The 18,344-nt window shown below is 33.9% G+C and overlaps 1 protein-coding gene across 1 annotated transcript in view; it reads left to right on the top strand.

Annotated features, from left to right (window-relative positions):
• Window positions 1–18,344, top strand: part of LOC145670252 (head-specific guanylate cyclase-like) — an 891,926-nt gene that overhangs the window by 866,252 nt on the left and 7,330 nt on the right. The window contains exon 8 of the mRNA XM_081738665.1: window positions 15,335–15,478. Within this exon, the coding sequence (XP_081594791.1) occupies window positions 15,335–15,478 (144 nt within the window). The remainder of the gene's footprint in view (window positions 1–15,334; window positions 15,479–18,344) is intronic.

Below are 18,344 nucleotides of genomic sequence, written 5' to 3'. Positions count from 1 at the left end.
ATACAGTACCAGATACTTAAATAAATAAGTATTTGATTCTAAAGTATTAGACACTTGATATTTAGCCATCCTCAGTGAAGTTTAGCTAGACATACTTAGCAATGCTATAAATTTTGTTCCTGACATAAAGGCTCATATCTACAAATAATAATAATAATAATAATAATAATAATAATAATAATAATAATAATAATAATAATAATAATAATAATAATAATAATGCTTAAAGAAGACCTTAGCCAGGTTTATCAAGCTACAGTAACGTAAGAAACACTAACATAATTTAAAATAATCCCCATTCTTTGCAATATATAGCCAAAAACTGCTAGGTCACATGTTTGCGATATCACGCACTGTTTTATTTGAGTGGGGAATCATTTTACAACTTGGATCACTTTAGGGATTCCATATAGGAATGAAGTTTAGCACACGCCATCTCTACAACTCATGCTACAAGCAATAATTAAGCTGATTAACTTTTGGACTTCGAATCCACATAAATGGTAAACTCGAAGCCATTGTTATATTGCTTTGGCTATTTGTGCGGGAGCAGTTTTCGAAAATACATGCCTGCATTTACTGAAGCCCCCGTAAAATATAACACATCTTTGCTGTTACACTTATGTTTATTTCTATCCCTTGTTCACAAAAATGGAAACCTATCATTACATCACTATGTATCCCCCACTACATTATCACACAAGCCTCATGATAGAATCTATGAATTTCGACTTCAATATCAGAGGCTTCTTTAGGGTTTTGCACATAAATCCTATCCTTTTGGTGGTTGCAAAGTTCGTGTATCGAGATTAATGTTTCGTCTCTGTACAGAATTGGACGAAGGCTGCTTGAAGCGTACTAAACCAACTAAGCTATTTACTATTCCCTTGGGATTCTATAACTGGAGTTAGAAGCTTATGTGTTGTATGATGATATTTTTTTGGTGCTTCATGGCTGGCTTTGCGCAAGCCAATGATTGTAGTTCTGTTTTGTTCTATACTTCTTCTTTTATGATTAATAGATGCAATCTTGCTGACATGCAAGGCAAATCTGAATATTAGAACTCATAACAATAATATACATTTACAAAATCTTCTATAGAACTGAATAATATAAGTACTTTTCAGGAATAGATTATTTCTTCGCTACCCTATGTACACCTTGTCTCAAAAAGGTTGCGCGCATTCTTTATTGGTGTTTTGAGGCAAAAATTTTCTAAGTCCAGCTTCGGGTATCTTCGGGAAAAAGTAAGCCAGGTTCGAACCTCCAAGCCAGCCTTTGCAATCGGGAAAAAGTTTGCAGATGTGTTTTTCTTCTTTTAAATATAATAAGACTTATTACCAAGTGTTTAAAAAAGCAACATTGATTGAAATACTTAATGATACAATATTTCGAAACCTTTTATTAATGTGAGCACATGCTTGTTTGTCATTTAGCTCTCTATACGTAATGGAACATTTAAATACGTTAAAGAATCTTTCCATATGTAAAAGAATGCTCAAAGTTAAGAAATAGAACATAATTATCGCCTGAGTACTAAAATAAAAATCAAAGTAGAACAGAAACAGCGTTTGTAATGGATATGAATGTCATAATTATCTTGAGATCCGTTATACATCCGAAGCTTAGTTCTAGAAGTCCTTGTGTTAGCTCATTGGTAAGCTGTCGGATTTCAAATCATAAGGTTCTGAGTTCGATTCCCATCTGAGTCAATACTTTTTTTAAAATTATATTTTCCGCAATGCATGAAAAATTATATAAAATAATTACATTAAAATACATAAGTTGTTTATATATAACATAATAATTGCAGAACATAGTAATTATTATGTTTAAAATATAACATCTGAGATAATTTTCACAGTAGGTCGGTATTATATATGAGAATGTTAAATACAAGTTAAGAAACTCGTTCAATAGCAATAAATAAATCATGTAGTGTATTTATTTGCAGCTATTTGTCATATAGAGAGTAATTCTCAACATTCATAATACAGAATGTCATTTATGTTCTTGAAAAGTTATTCGATGCATAAACAGAGGGTATAAACAGAGAATTCAAAGTCGGAACGCTGGCAAAAAAATTCATGAACCCCAAAGGTCACGTGAGCAGACTGGAACTGTCCTTATGAAGCATGCCACAGCAGAAGTCTTTACATAGATTTTCAATTCAATTCCTGATATATGCTTTTGCAATGTGGAAGTAGTGATGCCTTGAGTCGCCCTCTCTCGCTCGCTCGCTCGCTCACTCTCTATTTATACAGAATATAAAAGTGGATTTATGTGTGTGTTTCAACATAATTCTGATATATCTAGAGCAATTTTAACTATATTTCTTACAGTCTGGAAAAAGAGTACTGTCGGGATACATATCAAAAATGCTAGAAACGGGTCGATATTAGTATCGAATCCATAGTTTCGTGGTCGCTTAGGTGAATAGCTCTACTTCCAATTCAAGTCCAATTAAGCTCCCATTAGCACCCAGGGTGGTTACGTAGCGACATAAAGATATCGAAATCAACCGATATTAGAATCGAATCGTAAGTTTTCAGCGCCGCTAACAGTGCAGCATTTCCCATTAGTCCACATTAGTCCCATTGCCTAGAGGGAAACATATTTGCAGAGTGCAAATTTTAAAACTTGAATAATATTTTAATTTTTTCTGTATGAAAAAGTTAAAAATCATGAGCAAATATACTGTAATATGACTAAAGCATTTTGGTGTAGGGCGATTAATATTTCATTGGTTTTGGCTTAATATTTTGTAAACCTTGTTATATTAACTGCAAATAAAATCCAATTCCCAGTCTGGTGCTGTAGGTCATTCACACATGCAAAGAAATCAAGGAAGTCTCATAATAATTTAAAACTATGTCTAGTTAAAACATTCTTCTAAATAGGAAATATAAAAATATGTTATGCAGCAATGTATCAAGGAAATAATAAGACTTCCTACTTCACGTTATGAAGTAACTCTAAAAATGTAATGGTAAGCGGAAGAAATGTCGCTACCAAAACGAGGAAGAAAAGGTAGGTGGACTAAAAGAGTAGGGAACTCGAAAGAGAGTTCTGAAGTGACCGTCTGACTGGAAGGATCGACATCTCAAAAATTTTACTAGTCAAAGTCTGGGTGAGTACAATGCTGGTTATTAATTGATGTCATACTTTATTATTCGACCTTGTCTCAAAATTCGTTTAATTCTTATCCTATCTTCAAAATTCATTATGACAGCTATTATAAATTTTAACGTAAGGCCTCAGCACCAGATTTGGGTAATTTTCTGATCTGATATCTCTACTTTTATTTCTACAATCTAATTCATCCATCTTAACTAATATTTGCTCTACCTTAAATTTAATGGTTAAGTTTATTATAAGAAAACTCTTCAAATTGCCCCCATGCTATTATGGTTATTAATACATTGAGTTGTGTGTGGATAAAATTGTATATGTCAACGTCCGGATTCTCGGTCCAATATGTTGGCATATGTTATGGTGGTTTAGGCGCCGATTTTGTGGCTAACGCTCTTGTTGCGAAATATGTTATTTTGAGATGTCGATCCTTCCAGTCAGACGGTCACTTCAGAACTCTCTTTCGAGTTCCCTACTCTTTTAGTCCACCTACCTTTTCTTCCTCGTTTTGGTAGCGACATTTCTTCCGCTTACCATTACATTTTTAGAGTTACTTCATAACGTGAAGTAGGAAGTCTTACTATTTCCTTGATACATTGCTGCATAACATATTTTTATATTTCCTATTTAGAAGAATGTTTTAACTAGACATAGTTTTAAATTATTATGAGACTTCCTTGATTTCTTTGCATGTGTGAATGACCTACAGCACCAGACTGGGAATTAGATTTTATTTGCAGTTAATATAACAAGGTTTACAAAATATTAAGCCAAAACCAATGAAATATTAAGCGCCCTACACCAAAATGCTTTAGTCATATTACAATACTATTTCACGAACAATCCTCTTTTACTTTCTAATATGTTTAATAATAGCGTAAGAAATGTAATAGTAATTCAGAACATGTTTCACAGTTGTTATTTTTTGTTACATAGTTGTAGCTGTAGCATGTAGTGAGTGGAATTTAACTGTAATAAATTCACTAGTTAACCATATTCGAATTAAGTTTTATTTTTAAGTTCGGAATGAAGGGGCGAAGAAATATGTAGTTATTGGGGGCACCGAGCTTTTCTACATTTTACTTTCAAGATCTCCATTTTTATTTTGTCATTTGTTCCTAATAAAAAAAGTTCAGTAACTTTTGGATTGTCATAGGATAGTAGGAGTTGGATTTTGGGATGCAGCCTGTGAGATTCTACAGAAGCTAATTGCTTGAAAAAATATTTTTTAATCATCTGTAACATATGAAATAAGGATATGTATCATAAAAAATTGAAAGTAACTATGCGTAATCATCACGGTCAAATTGCAAAGTCAAATGAATTGACGTTTGGTATATAATCAGGCTCCAATCCCAACTGGGAAGTTATCATAAGCGTGTCACTTTCATTATAATACATATCCTCAGGGGGAGTAGAAGTCCGAATTTTTGCGAAAAATTTAGTATCTCACAAGCCGTTCAACTGAGAGCTGAAATTCAGCATATAACTCTTTATTAAAAATAAAGAGAATATGCCCTGGCATTTATTAAAATTGTCTTTTATGAGCGGGGGAACGAGGGTGCATTTTCTATATATTGGAAATTGGTAGTGGGTTTATTTGTAAAAATAATCGAAAACGATTGATATTAGTTGAGAAAAAAATTGAGTAATGCAAACTAAAGTTCTTTTTGAATTTTATACCCACTGCTTTCTATTTATAATTGCTGAAGCTGGTGTTTAATATATGGAGCGTTCCGAGCATAAGGCAATCAAGCCGTAAAGTTAGAGAAAAATGGCCATAAAATTTGTATTCTAAACTTAATTACATGGGCATTTTCAATTAGTACGACATGCTTAATTATATAAAAAATTAGTTTCTCTCCCTCTCCTTTTTTTTTACGTTGGTCTACTTTTCCTTGATTCGAAACTTTTAAGTTCCACCCTATTTTCCACTGAAATGTGTCTGTAAGGCAACAAAGAAATAATTACATATGATAAATTTAAATTCATTTTAATTCGGAAGATGAGATACACTTTGCCATTATATATCGTAAAGGTCATACCCCATCAGTATTGTAACAAAGAGGTGCTTGAGCCAATGACGGTAGAAATTCAAACTCCGATAAGTGATAATTTCACAGTCTTGTTTTATTACAAGTGTAATCTCTTTAGTCAATGGAGAGGAGGACGTGGCCATCGGTCAGAGTTGATGTCGATGGGTTTTGGTGGGTCGGAGTTGGTCGCAATGGTTCAGAGTGGTTCATAGTTGGTGGTGGGTCAGAGTGGATCACGATGGTTGATGGGTCAGAGTGGGCCAATGGGTCATTTGGGTGGTGGGTGATAGTGAGTCATGGTGGGTCGTGGATCAAATTTTCATTGACCCACACCATCTCTGGTTAAAATTGTACTAAAGATAAGAGGCACCAAAGATGCATGTCGGCTATTATGCTCAAATTTTGCGCATGGATAGTACTTCACCAGAAAGCAATAAATCTGAAACGGTTCACGGTATCACCTCCTAGAACTCGAGATGTAGGGGTTTGTCTGATTGGCTAAATTAAGACCTCAATGATTTATCCTTCAACAACCAAGCTTTTTATGATCGTTTACGTGGGGAAGTCAGAAGAACGCGTGCCTAGTAATCGTAATATTGATAGTTCGCGTCCACCCCGTGGTATTTGTTTTGTGTTTTATTGATTCACCTAAATATAAACAAATCACACATATAGGCATTTTAACATATTTTGGGAGAGTAATTTTGTGGTTCGTTGGCGTTTCATCACGTCTCTGCCGCTGGTAGTAAAGTTTTCAAAATGGAACTTGGACCATCACGGATCGTCGCTGCGGGGCCACCAATTTCTGGCGAGAGGTTAATAGTTGACCATCTGTAGTTTACCGACGCTTACAGCTTAGGGTAATGAACGATGTCCTTGCCTTGTAGACTTCATGACTACCGACGTCGGCAGTCAACTAGCTTTTAGTATTCCTTTACTAACCATCTATCGTTCATGTTTGTACACGGTGTTGTCATAATAATAATAATAATAATAATAATAATAATAATAATAATAATAATAATAATAATAATAATAATAATAATAATAATAATAATAATTATTATTATTATTATTATTATTATTATTATTATTATATTATTATTATTATTTGTAGTAACAGTAGTATAATTGATGATAGAATAATTATTGTCTATGTATTGTCTAGGTAGGACTACACACAGGATTTGGCTCGTTTTGGTTCGACTTGACTCTAATCCGAGTCGAGTTGGAAGATATTTTTCTCGCCGAGTCCAAGAGTAGACCTCAAAGATGTCTGTTTCGAGTCGAGTCGAGTTTCAAAGAAAAGTCGTTCGTGCCCATCCCCACTAATGAGAGCTTAATCGTAGTTAAGCGAAATTGAAAGTCTCACTATTTATCTAAGCGACCCCCAAAACTATGAATCTAATATCGATCATTTTCTAGCAATCTTTTATATGTATCCCCCTCCCATTCACCATAGATAACCAGACAGCACTCTTTTTGAAACTATAAGAAATGTGGTTAAAATTACTCTAGGGCCAGTGGTTCTCAATCTAATTCCTATCACGATCCCCTTTTATCACACGCTCTTGCCAGCGACCCTTTTATAATTTGTTTTATAATAAGCTTGTGTGGGATTTTTAACATACCTATTTCTACAATAGTAGAATCCATTTTTTTTTTGTTTATAGTGAACAGTGCCATGGAAAATCATTGCGCGGGGCGAGAGTATAGTACGATGTCACCGTATATATGAGTGACGTCGACAGACTAGCTACGAAGCGCCACCATGGTTGGCACGAAGCTCAATAACATTTTCAAAATAAACCCTACCTTTCCTTAATTTGAGCACATTTTATTACGTTTTTCCTTCTATTTTACACATGTCCACATGCACTTTCCTAACATGAGTAACACACTTCCTCCGAAATGTGTGGCCCCTTTTTTCGGCGCCCGGCACTGACAGTGGATACAATAACTGTAATATCTATATATCGCAACGACGAAGGTGCTGGTTCAAGAAGGATGTTAAACTCCTTCATTGAAGAGGCCATTAACGTATCCGATCTAAGCCCACAACTTCTTGACCAAATAATAGAATGATCATGCGACAAGTCTTTGCAACTGGTTTTCTGTAACGAAGACTTGGACAAGTTCTGCCTGATGAGGAGAGAAGAATATCCTGGTCTGGTGATTGCTGCTTTAAAAGTAATAATTCCATTTGCTATATCGTACTTGTGCGAAAGTGTGATTTTTTTATGGTAAACATTAAAACAAAGATAAGAAATCGCTTATCAGTTGAAAATGGCTTGATAATGTTCGTCATGAAGATTGAACCGGGCATTGCTGCACTAGTGAAATTATACCATGCTTAGGTATCTCATTAGGTTTTAATTTTAATTGTATTTCAATGTGCAGGTTTTGTTTCATGTGTATTTTTCTAGTATTTCTATATAAAGTTCTGATTAGTTTTATATCATACCTATTTGATTTAAATTCATTTTTAAACAACTCTACTAACTAACTAACTCTATGGCCTATGGAACCCGGAGGTTCAATGTCCCGTTCACAAAAGCTCTCCACTGACTTCTATCCTTAGCCAATTGGATCCAGTTTCTACCTTGTATTCTTATCTCAGCGAGATCCATCTTAATATTTTCCTCCCATCTGCGCCTAGGTCTCCCTAATGGTCGTTTTCCGTTTGGTCTTCCAGTCAAGACTTTGAAAGCGTTTCTACTTTCTTCCATTCTAGCTACATGACCTGCCCACCTAAGCCTCTAGACTTGACGACCCTAACAATGTTGGGTAACCGTATAAATTATGTAGTTCCTCGTTATGAAGTTTCCGCCATTCCCCATTCCCGTTCCTCTTGGGTCCGAATATTCGTCTAAGGATCTTGTTCTCAAATACTTTCAGTCTATGTTCTTCCCTCAGAGTAAGCGACCATGGTTCGCAACCATACAGAACAACAGGCATGATGTTTTGTATATTTTAAGCTTCAAATTTCTCGACAGAATTCGCGACGACAAAAGACTTTGAACCGAATAGTAACACGAATTCTACACCCTTTGAAAATGTTCAGTAGACTTATTTTTTATTGTTCTTTACAGTGTGTATAAAAAATAAAAGTATGCCTATCAGAACAAAATTAAAAATAATTTCTGGTATTATATTCTAACTATATTTATCTCTCCCGCCTATCTTCGCGATCCCCTAGGGGCTGCGACTCCCAGGTTGAGAAACCCTGCTCTAGGCATACATGAGTTATGATGGAACATACATACATACACTTTTATATGTATAAATGCAGATAAGAGAGAGTTGAGAGAGAGCGATTAAGGAATTACCGCTCTCAATCTCTTCACTTTACTTTTGCGATTCGTGAATTTCTTACGTGACAGTTTGGGGCTAGCTAGTTTTTTTGTCTTGAACCACGATCCGATTTTCAATACGCTCTACCTAAATGCTGTTATGCGAATATTGAGAAGTTATCTGCGATGAAAGTAGCTGCAAATAAATACATTACATAACTTATTTATTGCTATTACACGATTTTTTAAATTTGTATTCAATATTCACACATAACACACCGACGTTCTGTGAATACCTCAGATGTTATATTTTAAAGATAAGAATTACTTATGTCGTGAAATGATATGAATATATATATTCAACTGATATATATATATATATATATATATACATATATATATATATATATATATATATATATATATATATACAACTGATAAATTGTAATGTAACTATTTTACATAATTTTCATGCATTGAGGAAAGTAGAATATCATTAAAGAATCTCACCTGAACGGGTATTGAACTCACGATTTAAACGCTCGGTGGTGTACCACTGAGCTAACATGACCACTTTTCGGAAGCTGCTTCTGAAATATAACTGAGCTCATACGTAAATGCTCTTTTCCGTATGGAAATCACAATGAAGAAACGAGAGTGTGAATACATAGTCTCGAAATATTGTATCATTAAGTATTTCAATCAATGTTACTTTTTTCTATACTTAATACCATTTCAACATGTCTTACTATATTTAACAGAAGGAAAAACATATGTGTACATCTTTTTCCGATTACTAAGGTTGGCTTTGGAGGTTCGAACCAGCAGCTTTAGTTTACTGTTTTCCGAAGATACTCGAAGTTGGACTTCGAAAGTGTTCGTCTCAAAACAGCTATCATCATATCGCTCAATCTGTTTGGTATATGGTATATGTTTTTATACGTGTAAAGTCAGTATAACAATTCATTCTTTAAACAGCTTTTCGTATGTATTAATATTCCTTTATAAAAACTGTTTTTAATATTATTATTACGGCGCACCATTTTCAGATTTCTTTCGCGAGTCGTTGACCAAGTCGTTCGCCACCAGCGTTGCCAGACTCACAGCTCGGAATTATTCCAAAACCTGATCGAACTTATGCTAGATTCGGTCAAATTATGCTAGATCCTCATAATTACTACTTCAGTAGTTAAAAAAACGAAGTTGAGATACGATAACGTAACTTAAAATACACAGACAGCAAGAATGCATGGATAGAACTCAACACTTCACGCACCAAAATTTTAACTCAACTAAATTACTCCAGTCGTTGCCAGACTCAATGGCGTATATATCTTATAAATGAATGCGTTTGCACAGGCGAATGTGGGTCTCAATTGGGAAAACGTAGTTTTCTCAGATGAATCCATATTCACAACATCAAAGGAGGGACACCGTTTTGTGTATCGTCCGAGAGGCACCCGATATGACCATGGATATGTGGCTGCTTGCAATCGCAGTGGTCATGTATCTATTTTATGTTGGGGTTGGACTTCCAGTCGCGGAGCAGGACAGCTTCATAGAATTGAAGGACATCTGGACAATGCTCAGTACTTAGACATTATCAGTAATATCATGGTGCCATCTGTACGAGTATTTCAGCCTGATGGTGTAATTCAGTTCCAGCAATACCAGTCGCCAATACATACTTCCCGTGTGGTACAGGAATGGTTCGCAGGGCACTCTGAGATTGATTTAATCGACTGGCCGCCTCGTGGAGCAGACCTCAATCTCATGGAAAATATGTGGGCAGAAGTGAAACGTACTCTAAGGGAAAGTTGGCCTGAGGCAGATCCACCAAGAACTCAGGATGACCTGTGGCATCTTGCTTCCGAAGCATGGCTGGAGGTAGGGGAAGGAGAAGATTTGTCACCCATGTAATAGATTCCATGCCCAGAAGAATGGAGCGTGTAATAAATTCAGAAGGGTCTTGGACACAATATTAATGTCCCCGCCTTAACTCCCGAAAACAGCCCTTTTCAGGGCTACCTAAACGCTTCTGAAAATATTTCTAGAAGTAAACCACTCCTTGTATCCGATTTCTGTGCAATCCTACTAACAAAAGAATGATAATTAGCTGTAGGTTTTGAAATCAAGACCTCTTCAGTGGCAAGTCCGTACTCTACCAGTGAGCTAACATGAAAACGCAAACCCAACCTGAAGAAACATGACTTTCAATTTCTGGTATTCGATGACAATGATGCTCATATACTTTGCAAATGTTGTATTCAACTTGGGATATTCCGCAACACACACACACACATAAACAAAGCGAAAGAGAGAGAGAGAGAGAGAGATGAATACACAAAAGCATATTCAACGTATTCGAATGAAACTCTAAGTAACGACATTCCGTTCTAAAGAGAATTTGTGTTTCTTCCCGTGACGTTAAGGGGATCAGGAAAAGTTATGTGTCTTGAAGCAGGATACGACTTTGGATACTCTGTTTATACACTTTCTATATCCGTAGGAAAATACTGTATTTCGCGAATATAAATAACATACTGTAATGAAAATATTGAGAAGTTAAATCTGTATGACAAATAGCTGCAAATAAATACACTACATAACTTATTTATTGCTATTAAATGATTTTCCTAACTTGTATTTAACATTTTCATATATAATACCGACCTACTGTGAAAATTATCTCAGATGTTATATTTTAAACATAATAATTACTATGTTCTGCAATTATTATGTTATATATAAACAACTTATGTATTTTAATGTAATTATTTTATATAATTTTTCATGCATTGCGAAAAATATAATTTTTAAAAAAAGTATTGACTCAGATGGGAATCGAACTCAGAACCTTATGATTTGAAATCCGACAGCTTACCAATGAGCTAACACAAGGACTTCTAGAACTAAGCTTCTAGTGATGTATAACGGATCTCAAGATAATTATGACATTCATATCCATTACAAACGCTGTTTCTGTTCTACTTTGACTTTTATTTTAGTACTCAGGCGATAATTATGTTCTATTTCTTAACTTTGAGCATTCTTTTACATATGGAAAGATTCTTTAACTTATTTAAATGTTCCATTACGTATAGAGAGCTAAATGACAAACAAGCATGTGCTCACATTAATAAAAGGTTTCGAAATATTGTATCATTAAGTATTTCAATCAATGTTGCTTTTTTAAACACTTGGTAATAAGTCTTATTATATTTAAAAGAAGAAAAACACATCTGCAAACTTTTTCCCGATTGCAAAGGCTGGCTTGGAGGTTCGAACCTGGCTTACTTTTTCCCGAAGATACCCGAAGCTGGACTTAGAAAATTTTTGCCTCAAAACACCAATAAAGAATGCGCTCAACCTTTTTGAGACAAGGTGTACCATATTCTCTTGTTTGTAAATAAGAGAAACATTTAAATAATATAATATCTCTCCATTAGCTCTTCAGTTATTGTTTAATTACATCAAATATTTGCTGGTAATACTATTTGTAATTCTGATGTAATTCAAGATGCACATTGTGACTTAACATGTTAATTAAGATGTGCTTGGTGAACTTTTCTTATGATCATCGTTATTGTTGTTACTTATATTTGGAGGGGAATACATTGTTTCGTACATGAATTATTTTAGAGAAACGGTTTTTTGAATACATTCCTAGCAAATTTGGAGTTTGTTAATATGTAACATTAGTATTTCTAAAAAAGCTTTATTATCCTTATTTCCATCAAATGTGAATAGAATGCTCTTTTCATTCTTTATACTCTATTATCTTTTTTATTTCTTATTCACTTTTATAAAGATTGAAATTTCTTAGGGACAATATAAAGTTAAATTAGTGATTACAATTACTTTGTACTAGATACATACACGCTTCATTTAACATTTTAATCGTGAAATAAATGGCTTAAGTTTAAACTTTATATATAAACTGAAGCCCGTCGAACAATAAATGATTAATTATGAGGAAAGCATTTTAGAGTATTGTCGATTACAATGACACTTTAAACAAAGTTTTGAAAGGTTTTGTGATGCTGTAATTCCTTTCTCTTCTTCTCATAATGGAAAACTTGATAAATTGCACCGACGTTAATTCATGAGAGCATAGAGAATAGATCTTTATTAGAAACGCATTTTCCTTTTCTTGCACATAATTAAAATAAAATATTCTATAAAAACAAGTAATTTGTAAAAACTTATTTCCTGTGGTTTACTTGTTGGGAAATAACATCTTTGCATCTACCCAGGTATACTTTATTGATTTAATTTTCTCAAGTGATCGCTTTTGGCGTATAAGTTGTAACTTTTATCATTGTCAATTCCAACCAACAGTACCTACTCTTAAACTTTTAAGAAAATGCGTAATTTCTTAATATATATAATATACATGTATATACATCAATTGCTCTGAAGCACAATTTTAAAGTTGGGAATGAATTTACCCTTTGTTTTACAATAGTACCAACTAAAAGCAACATATCCATTGAGGATCTGAAATGTGGCATACATAATAGTTTCTAAAAACGGGTAATGTTTGGAAAACTTATGGTTAACATGCTCTTATATGTTGAAATGAATTAATCCTTTTCTATTTACTTTACTACAGAAAGTAAATCCCAATAATTAAGAGTAAGATGCATTCTCATAAATCAAATAAATAAATAAACAAACGCCTAGTCGTCCTTAAACGTCGATTAACTTTTACGAAAGTTTCGTCGAATAGTTATTTTTTAGTCGGAGAGCGAAATATATTATCTCATTATTGAGTAGTTTCAATTATTCAATCGATTATGGTGACAACTAATGAAGAAAATGTGCTATCATCCCAAGGATTGATTTGAGTTTGACGATTTGATTTTATATATATTGCTAGAGTCATTAGGATGTAAGACTGCTAGAATTATAAATCTCGGAAACATAGTTTTGTTTAGAAAAGTACTGTAATACTAACAACGCTGTGTATTATATAAATGAACATTTTTTTAATTGGAGATTTTCATTTTAATTAGAGATTCGTAAAGATCTTATACTTTAAAATAAATTTTTGCAGAACGTATCTCTTAAAATTGAGAGGAATTAAATTCAGTCCTAAATACATCAAACGATATGGATTGAAAGTAAATCTTATCTAACACACACTTCATATGTAATTTTTACGAAAGCTTTTGTGAAACATATCTCCTAAATTACACAGGGAGAGAGAAAAATGAAATGTATGTTCTCATTGTCGATTGATCATAACGTAAACATCACCGACGATATAACCTGTCTACCGTAAACATCACCGATAATAGTCTATAAAATACATGTAAAATTCCACCAGAAACGATTTCTTTTACTAAAATTATTCTACAAAGTGTTTGTTTTATTGATATGAACTGGTAAGTCTTTGCAATGGAAATAACTGAGAAGCTGCAAAAATAAATAAATATGGACCATATTGCTTGAAATCAACAATGTGCAAAAGCCAGTCTTTGGGCTGAATCGTCCGACTGAATTCTTTCATCGGGCCCATCTAACAAGTTATTGAAAACGTATTTCTAACGTAATCTCTTAAATACACTTTTAAATATCTTTGTAAGTAAATTTTTTGGTTACTACTATAACAGTTTTTCTGTTGCTCTAATATTATTGCACGATAAAAGAGTTTGTTCATTGAGCATGGCCCTCAACGGCAATAACATCTCTGTGATTGGCATGTTCCAACGTATTCATGCCTGCTTTAGATCAACTGTGATTTTTGACGATTTTTTTATGGAATATATTGTTTGAATAGGCTGAAGTAAACTCATTCCTCCTTCATAACCTTTAGCTTCAATTAGTGAGCTAATTTGGAATTCTCGGAGAAAACATACGAAACTTTTCATCAAATTTACGTCATTTTGCTAAAAGTCATCAAAGAAAATTATCTCATTACCGTATTATTTAATTAAGAAAGGGGATGCGGTGGCTAAGTGGTACAGCGTTCAGCCCTGGTGCAAGAATCCTTGGTTCGTGCTCACACCAAGAAGCTTTATAGTGGAAAAACACCGCGCGCGTGAGTTTTCTCGGGGTTCTCCCGTTTCCTTCCACTTTCTTCATTACACCATTTCATTCATCTCTCATCATCACAGTCTTCTTTAGCCTAGTCGGCATAACTCTGTGACGTAAAACTTAAATATTCCATTTTTAATTAAGAAAACTAAGTAGTTAGGGGGGATTTAAAACTTCAATTGTCCCATTGTCCTTGATCAGTTTTAAACTTAATGAATGGAGATAAACTGGGTGCACCAAAGCAAATACAGAGTATATACACTGTATTTTAACGCAGTCATATCATTCTGTATAGTTCATACTGGAACGATTTTGTCTGTAGTTTAAACTTGCAACATTGTTCGCAGTTTACACCCTTTTCGTGATGTAAATTGCAGCTTCTAACTATAGAGTTATTTGATAAATTGGAGAAAGGTACACACTTTCATTAGAATTTGGCGAGTTTTGCATGAGTTACTGTAGAATTGAAAGACGGACAGAAAGAAATGTGGTAGAGTCGAAGATACCATGTTATTGACGTTTTAATTATGAAACGGGATGTTGAAATTCAGTGTTCGAAGTGGAGACAAAGCAGAGGCGGTATGTTTTATTACGATTTTGACTCAATATACCGGCTATTTAAATAATGTCTTGATCACTGAAAAACCAGAGACGGTATGTCCTCATTACTGAGAAACCAGAGGCGGTATGGCATATCACCGCATCCCGTCTCACTTCGACCACTGTTGAAATGTACAATTGAAATGGCTACGTACAGATCGTGAGCAACTTCCTCTTGTTTATTGTTATCTTCAAGAATGCATTATGTATAAAGCTGATTCCTCTTTTCAGGTGGAAACAATAGGTGATGCATATTGTGTGGCTTGTGGTTTACATAAAAGAAGTTCTACGCATGCTCAACAAACTGCATGGATGGCTTTAAAAATGATAGAGACCTGCTCAAATCATCAAACTCATGATGGAAAGCCGATAAGGGTGAGTAAGCTATTAGACATATCACATATTCACATTTTTAATACGTTCTGGAATATAAGATAATTAATGTAACGCAGTTGGAAAAGCGTCGCCTTCACAAAAAACCGACGTTCAAATTTCAGGGAATTTTTAGGTTTCTATGAAGCAATCCATTCTAAGGTGCCTCTTTGGACAGAAAATACTATCTTCCTGAAATTTTCACATATTTGGATTTGTGTTCCGCCGTTGTCTCATGGTGGTCTGTGTTCATTATACCATAAGCGCGGGCAGACGTGTGCCACTGTGGTGCACAATTACTTTGTCAAATCTTTCCGATTTGAATGTTAGGTAGTTTGATTAATACTTGCATTATGGCATTACTTTTCGAAGAGTTGTAGTAGTCTCACGGATATTTTTCAAACTGCATAAACTGCATATGCTTACAAAGAGCAACTTCATTACCGAAAATGAGTATTGTTTTTTGTGTTGTATTCGGAGATAGCAACAGCATTGTTAGAAAAGCTGAAACTAGTATAATTATCGATGCTATTGTGGTACTTTATCAGAATAAGGTAAATACTTATGAAAAATGGTGGTATATACTTGAAAATTAAAATCTTGTAACGAAGTCATGAAGCAAGGAAAGGAAACCCCGAGAGCTCGAAAATTGGCAAAACGTGTTTCCACATACTGCAATAGCTGTGAACCCCCACGATGTGTCTTGAATGCTTCAATGCGAAAAGGAAGAAAATTCAAGAAGCAAAAACCAAGTAAATAACTTAATAGAGAGCCTGTTCATTATTTTCATTTCAGCACAAAATAGTTTATCTCTGAATTTTTAAGTGTATTTTCTAGCGAATAATAGTGATTTTATTGATTTTGAAAAAGTATTTGTCTACAATTTTCTCATAATGAGTTTTATTTACCTTTTCCTGTCCATTTCTGTACGTATTTTACAATATATTATAAAATATGTCATACTAACTACACCTTATGTAAAATAAATGCGAGATTTATTTCCCTTAAAAGATTTACATGTCTGATCCATAGATTACCTACGATGTGTATACTAACAGAAAGGCCGTAACACTGTTTTACTTTTTTTACTAACTAAATCTAAAAGGAAACTTATACACACAAATATCAGAATAAAGATCGTGCACACCAGTGGCGCACGTCGGGAATTAAGGAAGAATGGCGTGCACCATTGGTGGCGCATGTCAGGACTTTCAAAAAGCATAGCTTCTGATATCGGGCTGAACGTGTTAATCACATCTCCGAAAATTAATATACAGCAGTTAACCTTTGATGAGAAGCAAACATCCTAGTATTACTGCTAGAGCAACAATGCTACCAGAAATACGTATATTTGTACTTCTATTTATGTGTACAAAGTAGCACAATAGCAGATAATTACTTCCTTGTTTACTCTGTTGTTCGTGTCCAAAGAAAATATCATCAGTACTACGAATTCATTTCGCACGTGAGTGCTCAAGAGGTGGTTTCATAAAATGTTCACAAAGCAGTCTGAGCGCTTCAATTGTTTATGCAAACAATCATCACATTATCCTATTAACGTTTACACCTTAAAGCCAGTGTGGGTAATAGCACTATGGTTATTTTATGCTAATGAGATGTCACAATGATTAACTACGTTAAATTGAATACTGCCACAACTCAATTGTGTATTTAGAAATCAATTCACTTTCAAAATAATGGAGGCCTTAGTTAGTTACGTACTGTTCTAACATTACTTTAACATTACTTTTATCGAATTATTAACATAAATCTCTTAAATAAGAAACCATATCATATATTCTTCACGGTTTTCCTGAAATACACCATATTTGATAATTTCTTAAAATAAGAAGTTTACTTTAATATAATTGGATGACCAACAAAGGACATTCAACTGCTATACCTGTCAACAGTTAAGCAATTGAGGAGTGTTTCTTTAAAACTCGATAGAGCACAAAGCATCTTTTTTACAGAAGATACATTTTTGTTATTATTATACATAACCTCTATCGAATACTGACAAATTGCTCGTGATATAGTATTCTTTACACACGGCACATTTCAAGATTTGTAAATTCTGATTTCATAGCTCGATTGATAGCATAAAAAGCATATCTATCCCATATATACCGCCGTTTCTCAAAATTTGCTCTATCGAGTTTTGAAAAGAAAATCGGTCCTCAATTATTAATCAAGAGTTTCGCATGCTGCTTCATCACAGTAGAGAATGTGTTCGCTCTTATTGAAAGAAATTATCATTATCACAATGTATATTCAGTAAAGAAAAAAAGTGTAACAATGTTCTTCAGCATTCTACGGTAAAGAAACATGTATAACATTTTTGTAAAGAAATTATTTCTCCACACTTTTTTCAAATCAAGGATCAGGTGTATCTCGAACAATGTTTTCCTGTTCAATAGTGACCACAGTTTAGGATAGAATTAACACATGTTTTCACTCTAGACTTTAATTCCAGAAACGTCCAAAATAATAATGCATCTCGAATATTTCTATTTATTAAATTTGAAGGCATTGTTATTGCTGATGTAATTCTTTTTTAATACATGAAGAAAAATTGAATATATATTTTTTGCCCAACTTTGAGACTTTTCTAAAAGTTGTAACGACCAAATTGTAGTCAATAACGTATCAAACACTTAATGTCGACTACACGAATGTGTTAAATACACATTTATACAAGAGGAATAGCAGAAAATGGAAAGCATATCATAATGCAACATGGAAAATTGCTAATGCAATAAACAAATTTATTTGGATTACATAAGGAGGGAGAAATAGATCCAAATATGCTTCTCTTAGGCTGCATATTCACTTTGCTATATCTTACTCAGCCTAGTGCAAATCCGTG

Source organism: Thermobia domestica, chromosome 14 (genome assembly GCF_964235325.1).
Source record: "Thermobia domestica chromosome 14, izTheDome1.hap1.1, whole genome shotgun sequence".
Lineage (NCBI taxonomy): Eukaryota > Metazoa > Arthropoda > Insecta > Zygentoma > Lepismatidae > Thermobia > Thermobia domestica.
The sequence above is the reverse complement of the archived record's forward strand: the minus strand, read 5'-3'. Positions and strand labels throughout refer to the sequence as shown.